At 41.2% G+C, this 20,041-nt stretch overlaps 1 protein-coding gene and 1 non-coding gene across 2 annotated transcripts; one reads left to right on the plus strand and one right to left on the minus strand.

Moving 5' to 3' along the window:
• Positions 1 to 220: 220 nt before the first annotated feature.
• Positions 221 to 19,922, minus strand: LOC121903921 (junction-mediating and -regulatory protein-like). The gene is made up of 10 exons (XM_042421337.1): positions 16,349 to 19,922; positions 12,536 to 12,709; positions 5,934 to 6,084; positions 5,175 to 5,344; positions 4,872 to 5,037; positions 4,423 to 4,592; positions 3,925 to 3,999; positions 3,726 to 3,821; positions 3,087 to 3,633; positions 221 to 2,981 (listed from the first exon to the last, which is right to left on the minus strand). Exons 1-10 carry the CDS (start codon positions 17,141 to 17,143, stop codon positions 2,674 to 2,676), a joined length of 2,652 nt encoding a protein of 883 aa, XP_042277271.1. The 5' UTR covers positions 17,144 to 19,922; the 3' UTR covers positions 221 to 2,673.
• On the plus strand, positions 19,426 to 19,497 carry trnaq-uug. The gene has a single exon. It is a non-coding gene; the product is annotated as a tRNA-Gln (tRNA).
• Positions 19,923 to 20,041: the final 119 nt, after the last annotated feature.

The raw sequence follows: 20,041 nt of genomic DNA on the forward strand, positions 1-20,041 counted from the left end.
AATGCAGGGGCAAGTTCAATTAAAAAAAAAAGATTTGAATAAATGAAAATGATAGGACTAAAGGCAAAAAGGTATTCTTGGGACAGTATGTCTATACACAAGTATGTAAAAACAACTGCAATGTTTAATAAGTCCATTATTCAGCCATTGATCAGTCTGAGCTCATCACATTTAAGTTGATTGATCATTTTTCATGTATTTCTTTATATTGATATTGCACTTCTCAAAGTGACTGACTGTGGCTTATTGAGACAGAGGGTCATATAGTCAGCCTGTATGGATAACAGGTCTACGTAGGAAATGTTCAGAAGCAAACACATCACAAAACAATTTGGCTGGAAATGCAAGAAGAAGAAACAGGATAAAAATGAAGCAATGAAATGCAATGCAAATGACAGTTAGCTGACAAACAAGCTGTGTTAAGGTTATTTATAGATAAAGGTCAGTGTAAAACAGATGACAGTGTGTTTCTAAGGTCAGTCAGTCAGGTGACAGATAGTTCATAGCAAAGGTGTTTTCCAAAAGTTTTCAGCACATTGTTGGTCATTGCTTAGTGGAGCAACGTAAAACTTAGTACCAAGATCTTTTGGGAAACTTTTGAGATGTCATGCTACATGATGAGGGTACCATGGAAGAACATTGTGCTGCTGACAGTCGTAGAAGACACGTAAAAGTGCCTCAGATTTGCTCTGCCAGGAAAATAATAAACTCTCTTTAGCAGTGAGCTATTTTCAAGCTGTATAATGTGACATATACTCACATGCCCGTTCTTTCTACATTAGTGTCTGCTTCATGATTAATCTGTGAATGGGTATTCTGTTGCAACAGGCTCTCAATGCAAGCATAAGAGAGCAAAAAGCACAGACAATGCAAGTCGGAGCTTAGTGTATGAATCCACATCTTTTTTCCTCATGTCAACACGTATGTTTGTGTGAATTCCTGCGCCGCCAAGCATCCCACTGCTCCTCTCATACTGTCCTGTGTACTCCACACTTCTCCAAGTCCAATTCCACATGTTTTTCAGTGCTTTTAAATCTCACTCAACTACTAGAGATCTCTTGGTTCACAAGTGATAAAAAAACAAATAACAAAAAGTTGTTGCTGTACAGATAAAGTGATTCAGTATTTGTACTATGTGTCATAAAAGCGCTGAAACCATTTATGAAAACAAAGATTTAGAAGTAGAAGCTTTGGACTCACTTTGCAGCTAATATTTCTGCACATGTTGGCTGTGAGTTCAGTGCACGAGTCCATGTGTGCATGTTTTCACTTCTAGGACTATGAGTAAGACCTCCTACTGTGTGTTTCTGCCCACTAAGTGCAAAGAAAGAAATGAGAAAAGATGCAATAGAGGAGAGAAAGTGAGTAAGATGGAAGGAGAAACCGCATCAATCACAACCGCCTGCTCCACAGCCCACAGTGACTCCCTACAGCGCTGAGAGAATCTAACCTCCCACATACCATCCATCATTAAAACAAGCGTGACCGATCTCACAGCTCTGCCGTGACTTTCCCCACATACAAAGCTCGGGAATCACCGACCGAGTCCGCCCACGCTTTACAAAGATTACCTCTTCCTCGCTCAAGAAGCTCTGCTGATGACCCCTCCAATGAACCTATCCTACTAGTTAGCTGTGGCACCAAATGATAAACCTAATTTGTGACTCTCTCTATCTCCCACCAGCCCGGCCATATGCTGTGGATGAACAGATGGGTCGATACATATTCCCTCACCCAGAGAGGGTGTGAGAGTTGGGGGAGGTGAAGGGCGGAGGAGGACAAAGGGGGGGAGGGGAGGGGGGCATGAATCTTGTGTGACAGACTAAAGGATTTACAGTCAGATGAGACAAGCAGCGGTCCTTATACTGTCTGACACCATCGCACCTACATGTGACAGGACAACACCAGCTGTGCAGCAAAGTGCGGCTCAGTCACAGAATGCTGATAAAAATAGAAGAGCTAAAGGTGTCGACGGAGGTGATGTTTCATGGTTAACGCTCCACACTGTTTAGCCAGTGATCCCAGTTCAAATCTCTTCTATGTTTTCAGTCTCGCACATGACCCCAAATTACAAACCTTACAGTATCCATTACATAGTTTTGTTACAGTTACAGTTTCTCATTTCTAATGCTTCGGAGAGAGAAGAAAAGATCACACACACCTAATAGATTACTGTATGAGGTTTTCAGTTTCACAAATAACTCTCAGTGCAGTGTGTGGGTTTAAAACTGTGGCGTGTGCTATTTCTGACTTAATGTGGCCACAGAGGACCAGTGCAGAGCTTTTTGACAGTACAGTTGAAAAATACAAATAAACATGGCATCATTACAGTCTGATTATATAATAAAACCGCAGAAACGTACAGTAAACAATAATGTCTGTCATGATGGTCAATGCAATGTGGAAAAACAAAACGGATGAACAGGTTGACCATAGACCTTTGGAGCATTTGGTGAGTTGGTGATATTCAGTATGACTCAGGCCCTTGTATAGTCACTGGGTACATGTGTGACTGGGCTGTGCGTGCTTGAGTGTGAGTGAGTAACTCTGTGTGTGTGTGTGTGTGTGTGTGTGTAGTACAGCGCAGCACTCACAGTACATTACAGTACAATGTGTGCAGAGGGTGCAGGCATCCCTGTGTGTGTTAATTTGTTGCGTTTGAGCCTTGAAACCCTAGCTTTCCCAGTCATGGCTGGCCAGCCCGTCATCGTCTGAGTCAGACTCTGGCGAGGCCTCTTTGATGCGTCGCAGGGCCTCATGGATGCTCCTGGTCAAAGGGTCGGTGGAGGCTGGGAGCTCTCGCTGGTCTTTTCTCTCTTTTGGGGGGACCTGCCTCAGTTTGACCCCCTTGCGGATCTGAGCTAGGATGCTGTTGGGGTCATCATCACCCTTGGCGGGAGCCAGGGACCGCTGGTCGACCTTCCTAAGGTGAAAGCTGCCTCTCTTCAGGGAGGCCAGCACCTCGTCCATGGGCGAGCTCACTGCACACAGGAGGAGAGGAAGAAGACAGGCTGTGATTTGCTGATGTAATTGGCTAACCTGATAAAGACCTGTGAAACTACTATGGTGCTAAATGGTCCCAGTACCTCTTCTGCTGTGGGCCTCAAACTCTGGAATCTTCCTCAGCTTTTTGCGGGCGGTCTCCAATTGGCTGCTGTCAAAGAAGCGAGGGATGAATGGGCCAAGTGGGGAGAGACAGAGCTCGTCTGCTGCACTCTTTTCCTCAGCCTTCTGCCCCTGGCGGCCTGGGCTCCCAGTAGGTGACAACTGCTCCTTTGTTGGGAGGGGAGGAGGAGGGGGAGGTGGAGGCGGAGGGGACATAGGTGATGCCAGCAGTGAGGACAGGGAGCAGGGAGAGCAGGAGGAGTCTGCAGGACTGGGCACTGGCAGCGGAGGAAGCGATGCTGTGAGGGCCGTGACGGGCTGGGTGGTGAGTGTGGAGCTGGGGCTGGGGTCCGTCTGCACGCTGGTACTGAGACACAGCGGCTGGCCCTGCGTTTGGACACAAACAGAGTCCACGCGCTCCTGTCTCTCGCTCCCACCACCCATTTCCATAATCCTCCCTCGCTCTCTCCTTCTCGTGTGGGCAACACGTAGCCGAGTGGACTTCAGAATCACCTGACCCGGGTACCGCTGGGAAAAGACACGCAGAGAGACACAGAAGTCAATCAGTAGAAAAAAATGAAATATGTTCTAATATTTACAGTTAATAGGAGGGCAAATACCTGTTTGAAAGTGCGTAGTCTGTCCAGAGTTCTCTGTCTCTCTTGACTAACTCTGCTGTTCTTCCTCTCCTCATCTTCCTCTTCTTCATTTTTCAGCTGGAAAATTTAGAGGTGTAGAGGAAATGAGAGTTACTGATGTTTTACAGGTATACAGCCACATTACTATAAGAAAATTAAAGAGAGCATCAACATGTAATACCTGGTAGAATACTGAGTCTTTCTGGATGGTTTGACGTTTCTGCTGCTTCTGATTGTGGTTCGATACACAGATCTCCTGCAGGAGGACAGGAGAGAAAACACATCAACACACTGATCCATACAACATCATGCATACTGCTAACAATAAAACACAATAAAAACTGTCCTATGATTCTTTTCTCCTTGTTCTTCTTACAAGAGACAACCCAGTCAGGGGACAGTATCTGAACAATAATCAACAACAAAGTGGGAGGAGAAGCCTTCCGTTATATTCCAATCCATATTTTTAGATGTTTCTTGATAACATATGTGTCTGGCTTAGCAGGAAAGCTAAACAGAAAGGTTATGAGGGTCATTTCTGCTTGGATATAAAGTCCAATAAGACATAGTACAAAATAAACACACCATTCTACATCCTGAATAAATATACTCTAATAGTGTGTAGAATCCAGGATAGACTTCAAGAATGAGAATAAGTGTGAGCGTTAGTTTTACACACCCTCTTGTTCCTCAGATAGGAGCGCTTGGCAGTGATGCGCCCCCTTCTCGCCTCCAGCTGTCGAGCGCTGACCTGAAGTTTGCGCATTTCTTCCCTCTCCACAGTATCATCCTCCGTTATATCATCTGCACTTTCAAAGGTGTCATAGTACACCACCTCATCTTGACGCTCTGAAAACACACGCATGAGAGCACACACACACATATAAAAATATACAAGAGCGCACATAAGTGCAGATCTTGCATGTGTTAGACAGACGCAGCAGTAATGTACACTGTGATAATTCTATAATCGACTGTCTTGTAACACGTTTATGCACAGTCCACAGTATTGAATACTTGTCTGGATCCTCTTAAAAACAAGATGATACATATCAGATCATAAATGTATGCAATTTGTCAAAGAATAGTTATGCTAATATCTAAAATTCTGCTGAAATAAAGCCGTACCTGTCATCTGTCTGCGGATGCTGTCTAGTTGAGCGGTGAGAAGAAGCTCTTCACACTGTAGGATCTCAGCCTGGATGTCATAAAGTTGAAGCTGGAGCTCATAGTACTGTGACTCCATGTGGTCTAAGAGGGCCATTGCATCCTCACTGCTACACAAGCTCTGCATCTGCAGGGATGGGACAGAAAAACTAAAGTCACAAAGCAGCTGTGTGTTTGTGAGATAGTAAATCAAAGGTGAAGTGTGTTTACATCTGTGTGTTCATGTTTTGGAGTATGACAAAATGTTGTGGGTTACTACCACACCTCATCTCGAAGTGTGTGTTTCCTCTGTTCCAGACAGATCTCCCTGGCTCTCTGGAGCTGCAGGGTTTCCTTGGCGACAGAGTAGCGCAGTCTCTCCATGCGCTCCACCGCCGCAGTCCATGAAGCCTTACCAAACTTACGCTGGTCCACCTTCATACGCTCATACACTCCTGCACACACACACAAATAAACAAAAGGGGAATGTTCAAGCAGCTGAGTGAAACTTCACAGTTAAGAGTGACTCGCGCTCACGTGAATGTGAGTCACCAACACAATCAAAGAGTTTTCTGGTACAGTCAGTGGGCGCGTCACCCACAATTTCTTTTCTTTGAACATGATAAGTAAAGACTCACAGGAGTAAAGCTTTCATACAATAATGTAGAGGGAGGGAGACATCTATTGGCCACATTTGGACATTACAACCTCTCCCATTCCAGTTTGCACTTGAAGCCATTCATGTTATAAGTGTCAGATAATAAATGGACCTGGAGAAAAACTGGGATAAGCAGGGGCACATTGTGGAGTAACCCTGTACATCAGAACTGTTTGATCGATAGGTTGTCCTTGTTTCCCCATTTCTGTCAAAGCATGGCTGTCTGCACTGCCTCATTAATACCAAATCATATTACCCCTGGCGTTCAAAACCACACACAGGTCAATAGCAGGCCAGTGTTTCCACTACGTGTGTGATAATTCAGAGTCATTCCACTGCTGCTTTATTGACTTGACATTGACAGTGACAGTTACAGCACATTGTACCTTTCTGAGCTCTGGCAGTGATCTCAAAGTATTTTACAGTAAACTCCTGGATGTTGAGGACTGCCTCCTGAGCTTTCTTCTGCCAGTCGGAGTCCTCCTTCTTTAGAGCTTCAATCCGTCTTGGGCCCAAGTAGTCATTCTCCAGGGAGATCTGTTGAAAGAGGATGATAGTTTATATTTTATTGGTTTCAGCAAAACCCGGAACAACACCACAGTAGCCAAAGTTAGGGACTATGAGAAAGATTATAATATAGTTCATAGATCTAAGAGATAGATATGTTTAAGTACTGTGTGTTGTTATCAAAAGTTGGACCTGAGGATTATGGGATACCAAGGGCTTCGCCCAAAGTGATAAAAATGCTAGAAAGAGTAGCTCCTGTGTGCAACGGACAGCCAATACAATCTCACTGATGATAATAATACCACACAGTCAGAGGCTAATAAAGAAAGTAAGCCTGGAGAGGGAGCTACATTCCCACATACAGCAGCACTGGCAGTGACAGTATACAGTACAAGTTACCATGTGTACACTCAAACACACATGCACACACAACTTTCAATATTTCTTTAATGCAAATGTCAGTGTCAGTGTTAAAAGGTCAACGACAACCCCATTTTCAACATGTTTACAAAAGAATACTGACCATTTAGACTGAACATAGCAAACAGATATAGCGAAGAATATAAAACTACTCTCATCTTAGTTGTGATGGTCCTTACTGTAATATTACTATTAATATTACAGCATTATAGACTGTCTCCATCTTTAAATTTGTGCATTTTAGAACTTTGGGAAGATACTTAAGGATCATAATGGGATATACAGCATTGCTATGTCTCTATCAACCATTCACAGAGAAAGGAATCTTTGGCTCTACTTTCTCCTTTTCCTCTAATTTATATCCTCATCTTTTTTTTCCATGACTGTAAACTATAATGTACCATTACTTTACTGATCAAAATGTAGCCAAGACAGATAAACTATATTTCATGAACGACACACATCTGGAAAAAGTGAAGTACCAGGTGTACAAGAGAAAAACAGAATACAGGACAAAGAAGGAAAGTAAGCAGCACAGGTTAGAGCTCCATCCCTGTCTGACCCCACATAGCCTCGCTGCACCTCAGCTCAAACTGCACGACTCAGCAGTGCACCAGTATCACGTACCACTGCAATTTACTGGTGTCAGGATGCCAGCACTCATTCCTTTGATTTTTCTTTTTTTTCTGCACTCCTATACATAGTGTAATTTAAAACATCTGCGCTTTATGTCCAATGATTTGTGATACAGTAAATCTAATTAGTGGAGCAACCTTTTAAATGAAAACCTACAAGACTAAGAGTTTATAGCCGAGCTCGCTGCTCTGTGCAGGTGTACTTTAGCACAGTGGTGCTTTGAGCTAAATGCTACAATCAGCATGCTAACACACTCACAATGACAATGCTAACATGCTGACGTTGAGAAGGTATAATGTTTAAAACAGTCAGAAGGTTTGCGCTTGGCCAAAAACAACAGTCCCATTCCATGAAGAGTTTGCCTGCACACTGTCAAAAAAGTAGAGGAGGCTCTTAAGATGCCAAAGAATCCATTTATTCCACGCTCAAGAAGTGACACAGTGAAAAAAATGTGAGTAAAAGTAAAATCTGGAATGCACAGAATGACAGTGTTCAGACTGAATGGAAAGCTTCCTTAAAGCGTTTTGCAACAGCTGACTTCATATCATTTCTGCGTATGGCACTCTTATGTTACAAAATACTTACTCTGACCACTCTGCTTGTTTAATCAATGCACTGAAGCTCACACAGGCATGAGAGAAGGTAAAATCACACCAACAGATATGCAGCTAAGACACTGTCTGATGCTGTAGGTTTTGCCAGAAGTGTGACTTGTGAATATACTAATTTCTTTGAATTTTCACATGCCATAAAGTTGTGACAAGGAAAGAAGCCGCTCATTCCATCTCAACTTCTTTGGGTAGGAACAGGGTGGCCAAAAGAATCTGCACTAACAAGTCTTTAACATTTCTAGCTCTGTAGTGAGAGAAAACAGGGGGTCAGAGGACAGCATTTTACAAGTAGGATACACAAAGAACATTTCAATGCCTTCCAACAATTTTCTTAATGTTCTTACTCAGAGGAGAGTAAGTTGTGGTATACACACATGAAAAACTCTTGGTGGATCCATAGTTATTTAGCTACCAACCATCTATCTTGTGGACTTTATCAAGGGCAGAATTAAACCAACTGGTAGGAAAGTCTTACCTTGTTCACCATCATAGTTTAGGGTGTTACCATTCTAACATTTGCTTATTAGCACTAAACACAAAGTGCAGCTGGGCTGGTGGGAATGTGATTAGTTTCGCAGGTATTTAGTCATAAACTAAAATTTGGACAAATTGAAAATTTGACGATGATAGCACTAGAGGAAAAGTCAAGGGGTCCCAAAGTGATTAAAATTCATTCTGAGGGGAATATTCAGATCCTTAAAACCATAAATGTGGACCTCATGGTGGCGCTGGAGGAAAAGTCAAGAAATCAGTCATTAAGACTCGTTTGGGAACCATGAACATCTGCACAACATTTTCTGCCAATCTATTAAGGAAATGTTGAGATATTTCACTGGAAAGGTGAAAATGTTGACCTGCTGGTGGAGCTAGATGAAGAGTCATTAGGATTCATCTTCTGGGCATCAAAGATATCTGTACCAAATGTTATGGCAATTCATCTAATAACTGACAAGACATTTTACTGAAAGCCAAAAATGTCAACCTCAAGGTGGCGCTAGAGATGTGGTCAGTAGATCACCAAAGTCAGTCATCCTCTGAGGACCAAGAATGTACAAAATTTAATGGCAATCCATCAAATAGTTGTTGAGATATTTCACTATAAAACATTAAATCAACCTCATGGTGGTACAAGAGGAAAAACCAGGGAACCACCAAAGTCAGTAAGATTTGTCTTCACGAACATCATGGCAATCCATCCGATAGTTGTTTATATTTCATTCTGGACCAAAGTGGTGGACTGACCCACCGACAGCCCGACACTGCCATCAGTAGAGCCACGCTGCTCATATGGCTAAAAACTAACTTGCAGAAACATGCCATATACAACTATTCAGATATATTGTCTTCCTGTGCCCTCCTGAATGCACAAGAAGAGGGGAAACATGGAGATATTTCACTTGAACTGAACAACTCAGAAACTGAGTACACTGATGCTTCTCATTTTTAAGTGTGAGTTTCAAGATTGTTGTCTGTATGTTCAATGCGTACGTTAGATTTCCGTTGTTTATCTTACAGTTTGTTATCTACATTTCATCTTGTTGTCCAACTATGACAATCTGACAATCTTCCATCTACCTTTTTTTCTTTCTAAACATATACAGTTTATATAATGGCCATCTTAATTTGTCAATCAACACTCTCACATTTTCTACATTATGATTAGCTCACATATTACAGTCATCTTTTTCACTGTGGCCTTTCCTCTCCCCCCATTTCACATTAGTTTCCACTGAAACAATTAAGTTGATCTATAGATTTATTTGAGGAGGCACACCCCTCTGTACAGTGAGAAAACAGAAAAAAGCCCCATAAACACTGTGAAATGGACACAATGAGTAGCTAAACACAACTATGCGAGAATAGCTTCATAGTTGAAGCCAACAATCTGAGTTCAAATCTCAACAGGATGTTCTTTTTTAAAAACTAACTTGTAGCCCTGAAAACCATAAAATTTCATCTACACTTTTCACAACATCTGTCGGTAATAGTGAAACAGTCAGAGCATGCAAACTTTTGTTTTGCTTTTGAAAAGGATGAAGGCAGTAAATGCTGGGTCACACATTTTGAGAATGATGCTACATATTGAAAACATTCACCTTCATGTGTGATAATGTGGTACAAGTGCTACTTCACCACACTGTATACTGAAGATCCTCAAAGTAGAGGCTCTCCATGTGTATATATATATATATATACACACACACACACACACACATATATATATATATATATATATATATATATATATATATGCATATATACTTAACTTGACAAAATTACAGATCATTGACAGATAATGGAAACTGGATCATTTGCGAGATAAAAATATTTAATATTTACAAATGAATTTCTGACCAGCTAAAGGGAACAGAAAAGAAAATTCAGCTGAAAAAGAGTTAGAGAAAGCCATGCTGTGTCTCAGCTAGACACTGCAGTCTATAAATAGACCCGGAAGTGTAGTTTAACAGCCCCTCTTCCTTCAACATATTGGTAGGAGCTTCCATGGTGTAATGGTTAGCACTCTAGACTCTGGATCTAGTGATCTGAGTTCAAATCCTGGTGGGACCTATGGTTTTTGCCTTTCTGGCAAAGCCTCTCAGGGATTACTTGCACTCACATGTTTCTGAGCAAACTTGATTTACTGCAGTGAAATCTGTGTCTGACAGCACAGTGACAGAGGAGGGTAGAGTTCGATGTGCAACAAACAACTGAGCAGTGACAAAGTGAACTGAAGTTAAAGCAAACACAGCTGACTGTCAACTTTGACCTACTGTAAAGCTAAAAAGTCAAAGTTGGGAATAGTTTGCTGGTGCTCGCCTTTCAGTCCACAGAAAAAACAAAATGATTAGATGCTTTCTCAACTAAAAAGTATACAGCTAACACCAAACTGTACTTAAACAGACTAAATGGTTAATCCAGTCAGCAGCCCTGCTCTATATCTTATCACCATCTGCTATTAATTACCTCAGTACAACAATATTTATGTTTTATTAAACCACATTCAAGCGAGTTTTCTCATCTGTTAAGTTTGGTTTCCGTTAGTTTAGTCAGTCGAAAGATTGAAAACCAGTGGTGGAAACACATACACTCAAGTTCTGTAAGTACACGTTTTATGTAGTTGACCTTTACTTGATTTCCATTTCACGCTACTTTATACTTGTACTTCTGCTCCACTACTATGCAGAACAAAATATTGTAGTCTTTAATCCCATCTAATATTGAGCATCTAATTTAGTTATTAGTTACTTTACGGAATAACATTTTACAAACAAAACATGTGATGAGATTATAAAAAATGCTCTATTGTTATAGGTTAAAATATATATCCCTGCAGTTTGGATGTTAATGTGTCAGGAAACATGCACTTAAAATCATAATTCTCATTTGTTTTAAATTGAAAAATACAACAAATTATGATAAATACAACATTTTTTAAATGGGACATGATTTGCCTAATTAGGCTTTATTTCCGTAATTCCATATTTATTTTATAAAATACCTCAACCAACCCAAACCGTGTAATTACAACTTCCGGGTCCGACAAGGGCCCAAAAACCATTTTTCCTGCATGGGAAAAGGAGCGGCTGTCAAATGGTGGATAAATATTTTGAGCATCACAACCTCTGCAAAATGACTCACTATCACAATTTGATGCATTTGGTTCAATCACATTTTGAAAGTCTAGAAGAGCTGCTCGAATTAATTGTTTTATCCCCATTCAAGATAGCCAGAGGGCTAAACCAGAAGTTGGCGGTCTGGGCTGGTGGAAGTCTCTAGTGAGTAGTAGTCTAGTCTAGACTAGTCTAGTCTAGTCCTGGAGTAAACCTATAGGACCATACACAACATGACTTATTCATGTCTTTGTGAGACTGCAGGAAATTGGAGATCTATGGGCCTTAATTCCAGCTCACAGCATGTCACTCAACCCACAAAGCCCACATCCCAGAAGTGCTTCAGACACTGTGGAAATTGACAGACATGTATTTATAGGTTGGGAAAAGCTTTTTTTGGTGGTATGTGTAGTATATATATATATATATATATATATATATATATATATATATATATATATATATATATATATATATATGTACATGTGTTTGTTTCTTTGTAAACAGATGCTACGTGGTCATGTGGTTTTAAAGTCTTTTTTTTAACTGATGTGCTGTGTGTGTCACTGAGCTAAATATAAATGTGCCATCAGCACTGCAATGATCGAACAAAGCTCTTCCATCATTTATCCATTCATCAGCCTCCCTCTTCTCACTGAAATTAGATACATCTCATTACTCTCCCATTGTTTTTTTTTTAAACATAAAGCATCTCATGGGAATATTCCAGAGAATTCATTTTGCATGATACTTCACAGTCAAACATACACACTGATGCACACACATGCAGAGCAGACCCTATTTTCAGAGGCATGAGAACTTCCTGTGACCATCCATTGTGCTTAATGACCATTCCTGCAGGGAAATACAGCTTCCCATGTATGCTAATTAACCATAGCGTCTGAGTGACTCCTGGACTCAGAAAAAGCCCCGACATGGTCTACCACAAGAGGGTCGAACATCTGGAAACAAAAACACCACTGTCATATTTGTCATTTTCTCCTACTTGGATGTGCATGACGTATTACACATTTTTTCACTAATGAAATCACCATCTACAGTATGTGTGTATACTGAGTACTTGTTACTGTCGACATGCTGACACTAACAAGACCTCAAAAAGTTGAAGAGGCTTGGTAAAAGGCCAAAGAGATTTTGGCAAATTACTGGCCTCTCTAAACTTAAACTGGTGCAAATGATTACCTTGATCTGCTGTCTGCGTAGCATAGCTAGTTCCCTCATATCTCTGAAGGGCTGCAGCAGGTACTGGTACAGCTGTGTGGAGGCCTCCAGCAAACCTCCATAGGCCTGGTCCTCCTCCTCATACAGTTCCAACAGCTCCACCATGCTGTCCATGGTCTTGTGTTTCTCCATCAGCTGCATCACGTACACAAAAAGGAAATTATTATTGTTTGCTACATATAAAAAAATCATCAGAAAACATGGAGACTTTATCCATATGGAATATGCAATTATCCACATCAAATGTAAAAGGGGATGCCAAATAGGTCCAGACAGAAACAACCAGACAGCTGGGAGCACCTAGCCTGGAAAAAATATAAATATTTGTTGAAGCTTCTGATAAACAAATGAGAAACTTTCACACTGAGCAAGAGGCAAACACAAGTGGCTGTAATGTAACATCCAAATGCACTGAATATCTTTCCAGCTGTCTGCTGACTGTTGTGTATGTTGCAAGAAATATGGATAACATCTCCTTTTTGCTACTTGTCAACATCAAAGATAACATCACAGTGTGACAGTGTCAGAGAGTCAAGTAAACCAGTCACAGTGAAGCATACAGAAGAACTCAGTCAAATACATCTTTTATTGTCATTCTGCTCTGAATGGAAACTTGCGCCTTGCTGTTAGACTAAAAGGATTTTTTGTGTAACTGTAAATAATAGGACTATAGGAGTGCAGTCTCTCAGCACACAGACTGTGGCTGAATGAGCAAGAGTCATTTCTGCTGCTGGGAACAAGATCAATACACACACATTTTTGCCAGACTGAACAATCCTGTAGGCTACCAGCAAGCACTGAAATAGCCATTAACTCAGCCCTCAAATGGAGTGAGAGGATCAATAGGACAAAGTGTGTGTGTGTGTGTGTGTGTGTGTGTGTGGATACACAACAACTACAGAGCAATGTCACTGCAGACAGAAGTTCGGGCTGTCCTGTCCATCCTCAGGACGAACACTTCACTTCTTCAAACAATCCTGTACAGCGACTGTCATTTATTGAAACAATTGAAGCAGATGAGCTCTGGCTGGTTGGCAGACATTCTCTGACAGTGATGGCTCTGCTATTAGATGTTTTTTTTTTTTTTTTGCTCAGGAAGGGCAGTGAGCCACCGTTTCCTGTGTCTGGTTTTCTGTCTTTTTTTTTTTTTTTTTAATTCTGGGTGTGTGTGTACTTCTGAACTGTGTCGACTGGAGTGGGTGTGGGACTGACTGGGTGGAATGACATGTGGTTGATTCGTCTACTCATGGCCTCATTTCACTGCCAAAAGTAGAGCAGAGAGGAAACGCCTTTGCCAGAAAATAACATAAACAAATCTAACCCCTAACTCTTTACTCTCTCTTAATTTTGCAGGGACAGTAATAACACGCACATATCAAAAAAAAAAACAACTCTACTGTGTCCTGTGGATGTAAAACAACAACTCAAGCAGATTTTATTTAATTTGACTGTTTATATCTTTTGAAATTACTTGGGAATTACGAAGGGATTCAGGTCACGCAGTGGGACGGTTGGATGCAGCATTCACAATTGATATGTGGGTATTAAAGAAATGGTTAAGCTAAAATGGCGTGTTCTTGCTCAATAATGCATGCATTTGAAATATATTTATTCCATAAATACAAGGAACCTTGTTAACGCTCTTTCATTAACGCCCCTCTCTCACTCCAGAGGACTTCTTTCACTGTCTGGCTCCATAAGTCGAGGCTGCTTTAATGTAACGCCATTGATTAGTAGAACACGTTGAGAGCCAGCGAGTATCAGTATAATGTCTGTTTATATTAAGAGCATTAATCAATCACTTGCTCCTGTTTGGTGTGTAAGAGGAGCAGGTCTGGTGCGCGTCAGGATCCTGTCTTCACTGTTTGTCTGTCTGTGTCGAAGACTCAAGATACAAATCACTGCTAGTGTGTGTTTATATTATATATACAGACATGTTTCACAGAAGTGTTTGTTAATATTATAACTGCAGCTTTTTTTCCATCGGTACGTAAATGTTCTGCATGAGAATCACGTCTGAACGTGGAAGTTTCAATTCTTTACTGTGTGTTTTTGACACAGTAACGTGTTATAACTACATTTGCTGACATATTGCAGTTCATTTTGTAATATTTTTCTACCACATATTATATTCTTTAAAAAGACAAAACTCTTTTAAGAAGATTATATTTCTGTTTCTTGTGTTTAGCCGTCATGACTGATGATTTTTAACTCCCCTCTGGTGCACACTAAGCTATATGTGATGAGCACATTTGAATATTTGAAATATAAATATGCTGTTTTCAATTAAAAAAATATTAATAACAAATATAGCAGTATTCTTCAATTATTCTTTACTGATACATGGATATGTCAAAATTTCTTTGCGTCTCTGCTTCATATCTATCCATGTATCATATGTATCATATATACCAACAGACAGAATGAAATATAATAAGAACAAAAGAGACAGAGAAAGGAATCTGATATGTAAGCTCTGATATTAAGTGGCTCCATGTCATCAAAAATTTAAATACAGTGTGTTAACCAAGTCTTGTAGATATAAATAACCAAAATTAACCCCTTAAAATCGTAGCTATTTCATACTGAATCATACAGACGCCTCAACTACATGTTGACAATAGATAGAGTCATAATAGAAACCTGTTAGCTGCAGGACTGTCAGAGAAGATGACTGCGCTGAAAGAAAAGAAATGCTTTAAGTGTGTGTGTGTGCACAAGACTCCACGAGGAAGGTACTTACAGGTACGGCATAATTTTATAAATTCCTCTTCTCTTACCAGCTGGCCAGTGTGATATTGATCTTTCTATCTTCCATTCAATATTTCGAGATACTGTCATAGGATCAGAATTGCTGCTAAATCGCTGTTTGACTGGCTTCTTTTCCTCACGGACGGTTCTTCTAATGCTTTAGGTAATATGGCCACCAGAGTTATGTATTACCTCATAAACGTCACCTGATTTTACTTTGCATGGCCAATGAAACATCCCTGCAGCTTCCTGACAAGATGGAAGACTACTCCTTCTTTTATTAATGATCATGTGATATGAATGTACTGGATAGTCAACACATCTATACTTAGTTTACCCAAGAAAGAAAACCCACACCATTTTAGTTTAGGATGAACCCTCTTATTAAAAATGACCAAATAAGAAAATATGAAGTTTTGCTTAAAATATATCTACTTTTCATCCATCATCATTGTCATCTTTTACCAATTTTTTGTTAATTTTTCTGTATACTGTATTGTTCTGCACTTCACACTATAACCATTAAAGGTGAACATTCAAGATAAATAGAAATTGTCTACCTCAGATTAATTACTAGTGCATGACACTTCCTCACAACCACTGTGGTAAGGCAGTGGTTCTCAAATTGAGGTCCGGGGAACCCCAGGGGTCCTTGAGGGGGACCCAGGGGGTCCCCAGCAAAAAGGGGAATAATTAATTTTCACTATGATTCCATCCATGACTATTTTGGTCATGGGTTTTATACACTTTCTGTAATAAAACATCTAAAAGCAAAGATATTATCAGACGGGGGAGTCTGGGACAAAATCTTGGGGAGTCCGTGGTCTAATTTGTGTCAGTTTAGGGGTCCTTACATGAAAACGTTTGAGAACCACTGTGGTAAGACACAGCAAAAAGACTGTTGATGAACTGGGATGATCCCAGTTGTCCAGATGTGTAACTGTATGATTATTACAGACTGAAGATGAGCTCAGACTGAGGTGGTGCAGTCATGGAGATGCTGTGGTAGGATCACATTCTCACCTCTTGCAGATGTTTTGTCGCGCGGTTGAGCGCTTCCTCGTGCCCGGACTGCCTCAGCTCGCTCAGGCTCTCGTAGTACTCATCAGGATCGTCGTTTTCCGTGAACAGAACCTGTGAAAGGATCTTCCAACCACATGTGTCCAGCGCATGGCCCAGGTACACCTGTAAACTGTAGCACAGCTCATCCATTTCGCTCTCGGAGACCTCCGCCGGGCCGAACAGCACTGTCCACATCCCGGCTGGTTCCTCCGGGAAGTCCGGTAGGCAGGGTCCCAGGTCCGAGTTCACCGAGCACAGCTGCTGGTGGATCGCCCGCAAGTCCTGAAAAGAAAAGAGTCCTGCCCAGCTGCAGTCCTCCCTGCACAGACTATCCAGCTCCTCCAGGTCCAAGCTGTCCAGTGAAGGGGACAGCTGGTCCTCTCTTGGTGACCTCAGCACCTCTGTGTCAGGACTGAGGGGAGATGGCGCAGATTTGATCACAGTTTTGACAGGACTTGCTTTGGACGCTGTCACGGATGGAGACTTGTTTTTGGCCTCCCTGTAGCCTCCTTTGGATACTTTATCCCTGCCGGGACTTTCGGGCCATTTTGTTTTGTCCCCATCCTGGCTGGTCGCCTCCCTGCTGCCGAAGCTTCTCCTCTGCACCGTCCTGTTGTGACACGTGATGGCAAATTTACCCTCCACCTCATTCCACGCGACGATAAAAACAAATTTATGCTTTTCCTTCTCCTCAAACGCATTGGGGCGAACAGCCACCCACCCCGACTCCAAATTATCCTCCATTGTGAAGGACATCTCTGCAAAGTGATGAGACACAAATACGACAACGTTATCGCTGCGTTGGTGCTGCGTGAGAGTCTGGTGGATGCAGGGCGGTAAAACTGTGTTGTTATTGTGTTATAAACACCAAAACACGAGGATGTGTTCGCCTGTCGGGCTATCCTCCTTCGCTCAAGCGGATGAATTTGGAGCAGTGCGGTGTCATTTCCATCCACTCGGATGTCTGGCTGAATATCTCTCTTCTCACCAGAAAGTAGCAGCGGGATGCAGAGGCAGCTGCGTACATCGTTCAAATACAGCAGACTGACGCCATAAATAAGTGTGACAGCGGGCTTCGTCCAGTCCCACTGTCTGCGGAAAGGCTGGCATCATCTCAGCGCTGATAATGTTTTCTTCATCGTTTGCTCAGCGAGACCACCACATACGTAAAATGATTGTTGCCTTCATGGTGGAAGAAATGTGGGTATTTCCAGGAAACCGCATAAGTAGACCAGACAATGTAGGCTAAATACTATTAGAACAAAGTCTAGATTATTTACCAAAACTTAAAAATCAAATTTATATTTGAGGCGAACTCTCCTTTTTATTTATTTATTCCGCGACTTTTTTTTTAAATTATTGCCACCCACTACCGTTTTATTGCTACTGCCACAATCTGTTTAAAATGTAACAACCTGTGTTATTATTATTATTACAAGCTGTCTAAATGAAAAGTAAGAAAATAATTAAGTTACAGTCTCACGAGATGTGACGAAGACCAGATGTTGTCTTGAGAGTTTGATGAAGTCTATAGATTCCGAGGAGCAAGTAAAGGCAACATTAGAATCTCAACCTCAGTAGGGCACGTAAGGACGTGCTGACGTTTCAGGTTGAGCAGTGTGGGATGTTTTGCAGTGGGGGTCTATAGCTGCAGCATCAACAAGAGCATGCATGAAAAAAACCAAACACATCTTCATACAATAAGTAAATTTATATTCAACATTTGTTCATTTTTGTTACAGTACAGTCTTAACGGAAGTAGTTTGGGAATGACTTAAATTTAGGAAGAATAGCGTTACTGTGTGAAGTGATGGCACTGTATATTCTATTGTTATTACTGTGGTTTGATGGCACTCTATTCTGCTGCCTGAAGGGCCTGAAATCATTGTTTTAGCAGAAGTCCAAAAACAATTGTTTGCAAAACACCATAAAATAAGCCTGAAATAAATGTTTAAACTGAAAGGGCTCAACAAATATGGCATTTCAACTGGAAGTCGCTATGTATAGATAAAATCTGTGCCGCAGAGAGATGCCTCAAGCCACTTCTGGATGAGTTAGCTGTGGGAGAGAGTTGCTGAGTTCTCCTTGTTTACAGATATTGACTGGACTGTCTCAGAGGACAGGAATGGCAAATAGTATTTCCCTTTAATGGTCACAGCCTTGACTTAGAGATAAAAGTCAGTCTGTCACCAGGGTGCATGTGTTTTAATGATGCTCAGAGAAATGCTCAATGGGTTTCTACAGAGTTTCCCCTCTCCTTTAATGAGCCCTGAGCATGACCTATGATGCAGTGTGTTTGCATTCTTAAATAGGCAATTTGTGTCCCTTTCAAACTGCTTTCTGCTTCTCTGAACTGGTGGAGGTGTTAATTTCTTTAATCAGCTCCTCTGGTGTAGGTCTGATATTGTTAGGCTCAATCCACATAGGCCATATCTATAACAAATCCTGCCATCCTTCATATCTAACACTTTAAAAAGATAAATACATCTCAGCAGCAATAAATCCGTCTAATTCTTTACAGCTCTGCTACTGCTGCTTTCTAATCTGATAATTAGTGATTTTAATGTTGTAAAATATCAAATAAAAACCTTTGATGTTCATAAAAAGGATGGTTCAGGAGCATGATCACACATAAAGTCTGGGAACACATTTATTCCAAATAGATGTCTCGGTGAACCAGCACCCTCTCAAGGTTATGACTCCATGCATGTCTTTGGTGTTGCAGTGACATAACTGCTTTACTTCAGTACTGCTTTACAGCACTGTCTCTTCTACTGGATATACCTTGTAACTGTATGGGGGGAAATGTTGTGGCAGAACGAGAAAGTTGTACTTCAGGACACTGTTTCTTGTACAATAACTTTTAAATCTAGCAGAGAACTTTGTGACTCAGTCATCTTATCGTGCAACTAATGGCTTTTCAAGGCTGAGTGAAAGACGTGTCTTCAGGAAAACAACTTGAAAGTTCAACTGTTTTACGATTGTTTAGAGAAACAGTAACTCTGGATGGAAGTAACAGGGGTGGAGGACATTTATGTGGTTCCATGGTGTAATGGTTAGCACTCTGGACTTTGAATCCAGCGATCCGAGTTCAAATCTCGGTGGAACCTCATGGTTTTACAGAAGGAAGTCTGTAGCTCTTTCAATGGCAGGAAATGAGAGAAAATACTTCCATGTGTTGAGTAGAACAGACGGTCGACAAATTAAAGGAACAACCAACATAGAGTCTCTTAATAAGGTGTTAGGCCACCATATGAAGCTTGAGTGTGCTTTGACATTGATTCTGCAAGTCTCTAAACTCTCCTGGAGGAATGAACATCATTCTTGTGAAAGATATTCCCTCATTTGGTAATTTGTCGTCCGTCAGTATGAAGAGGAATAACAGCTTCATTACAAACAGCTGAGAGATGGTCTGAAGTGAATGTGATCATGTGAAAGAGGCGGAGGCGCTGATTCACAAGCAACATCATCAAAACCAATGAAGTCCATAACACAGTAGTTCTCAAAGTGGGGTCAAGGGACCCCCAGGGGTCCTTGAGGGGGTCCCAGGGGGTCCCCAGCAAAAAGGGGAATAATTCATTTTTACTATAGTTCCATCCATAATTAACACAATGACAGACTGTATGATTACTTTGGTCATGGGTTTCATACACT

This window comes from Thunnus maccoyii, chromosome 9 (assembly GCF_910596095.1).
Source record: "Thunnus maccoyii chromosome 9, fThuMac1.1, whole genome shotgun sequence".
Classification (NCBI taxonomy): domain Eukaryota; kingdom Metazoa; phylum Chordata; class Actinopteri; order Scombriformes; family Scombridae; genus Thunnus; species Thunnus maccoyii.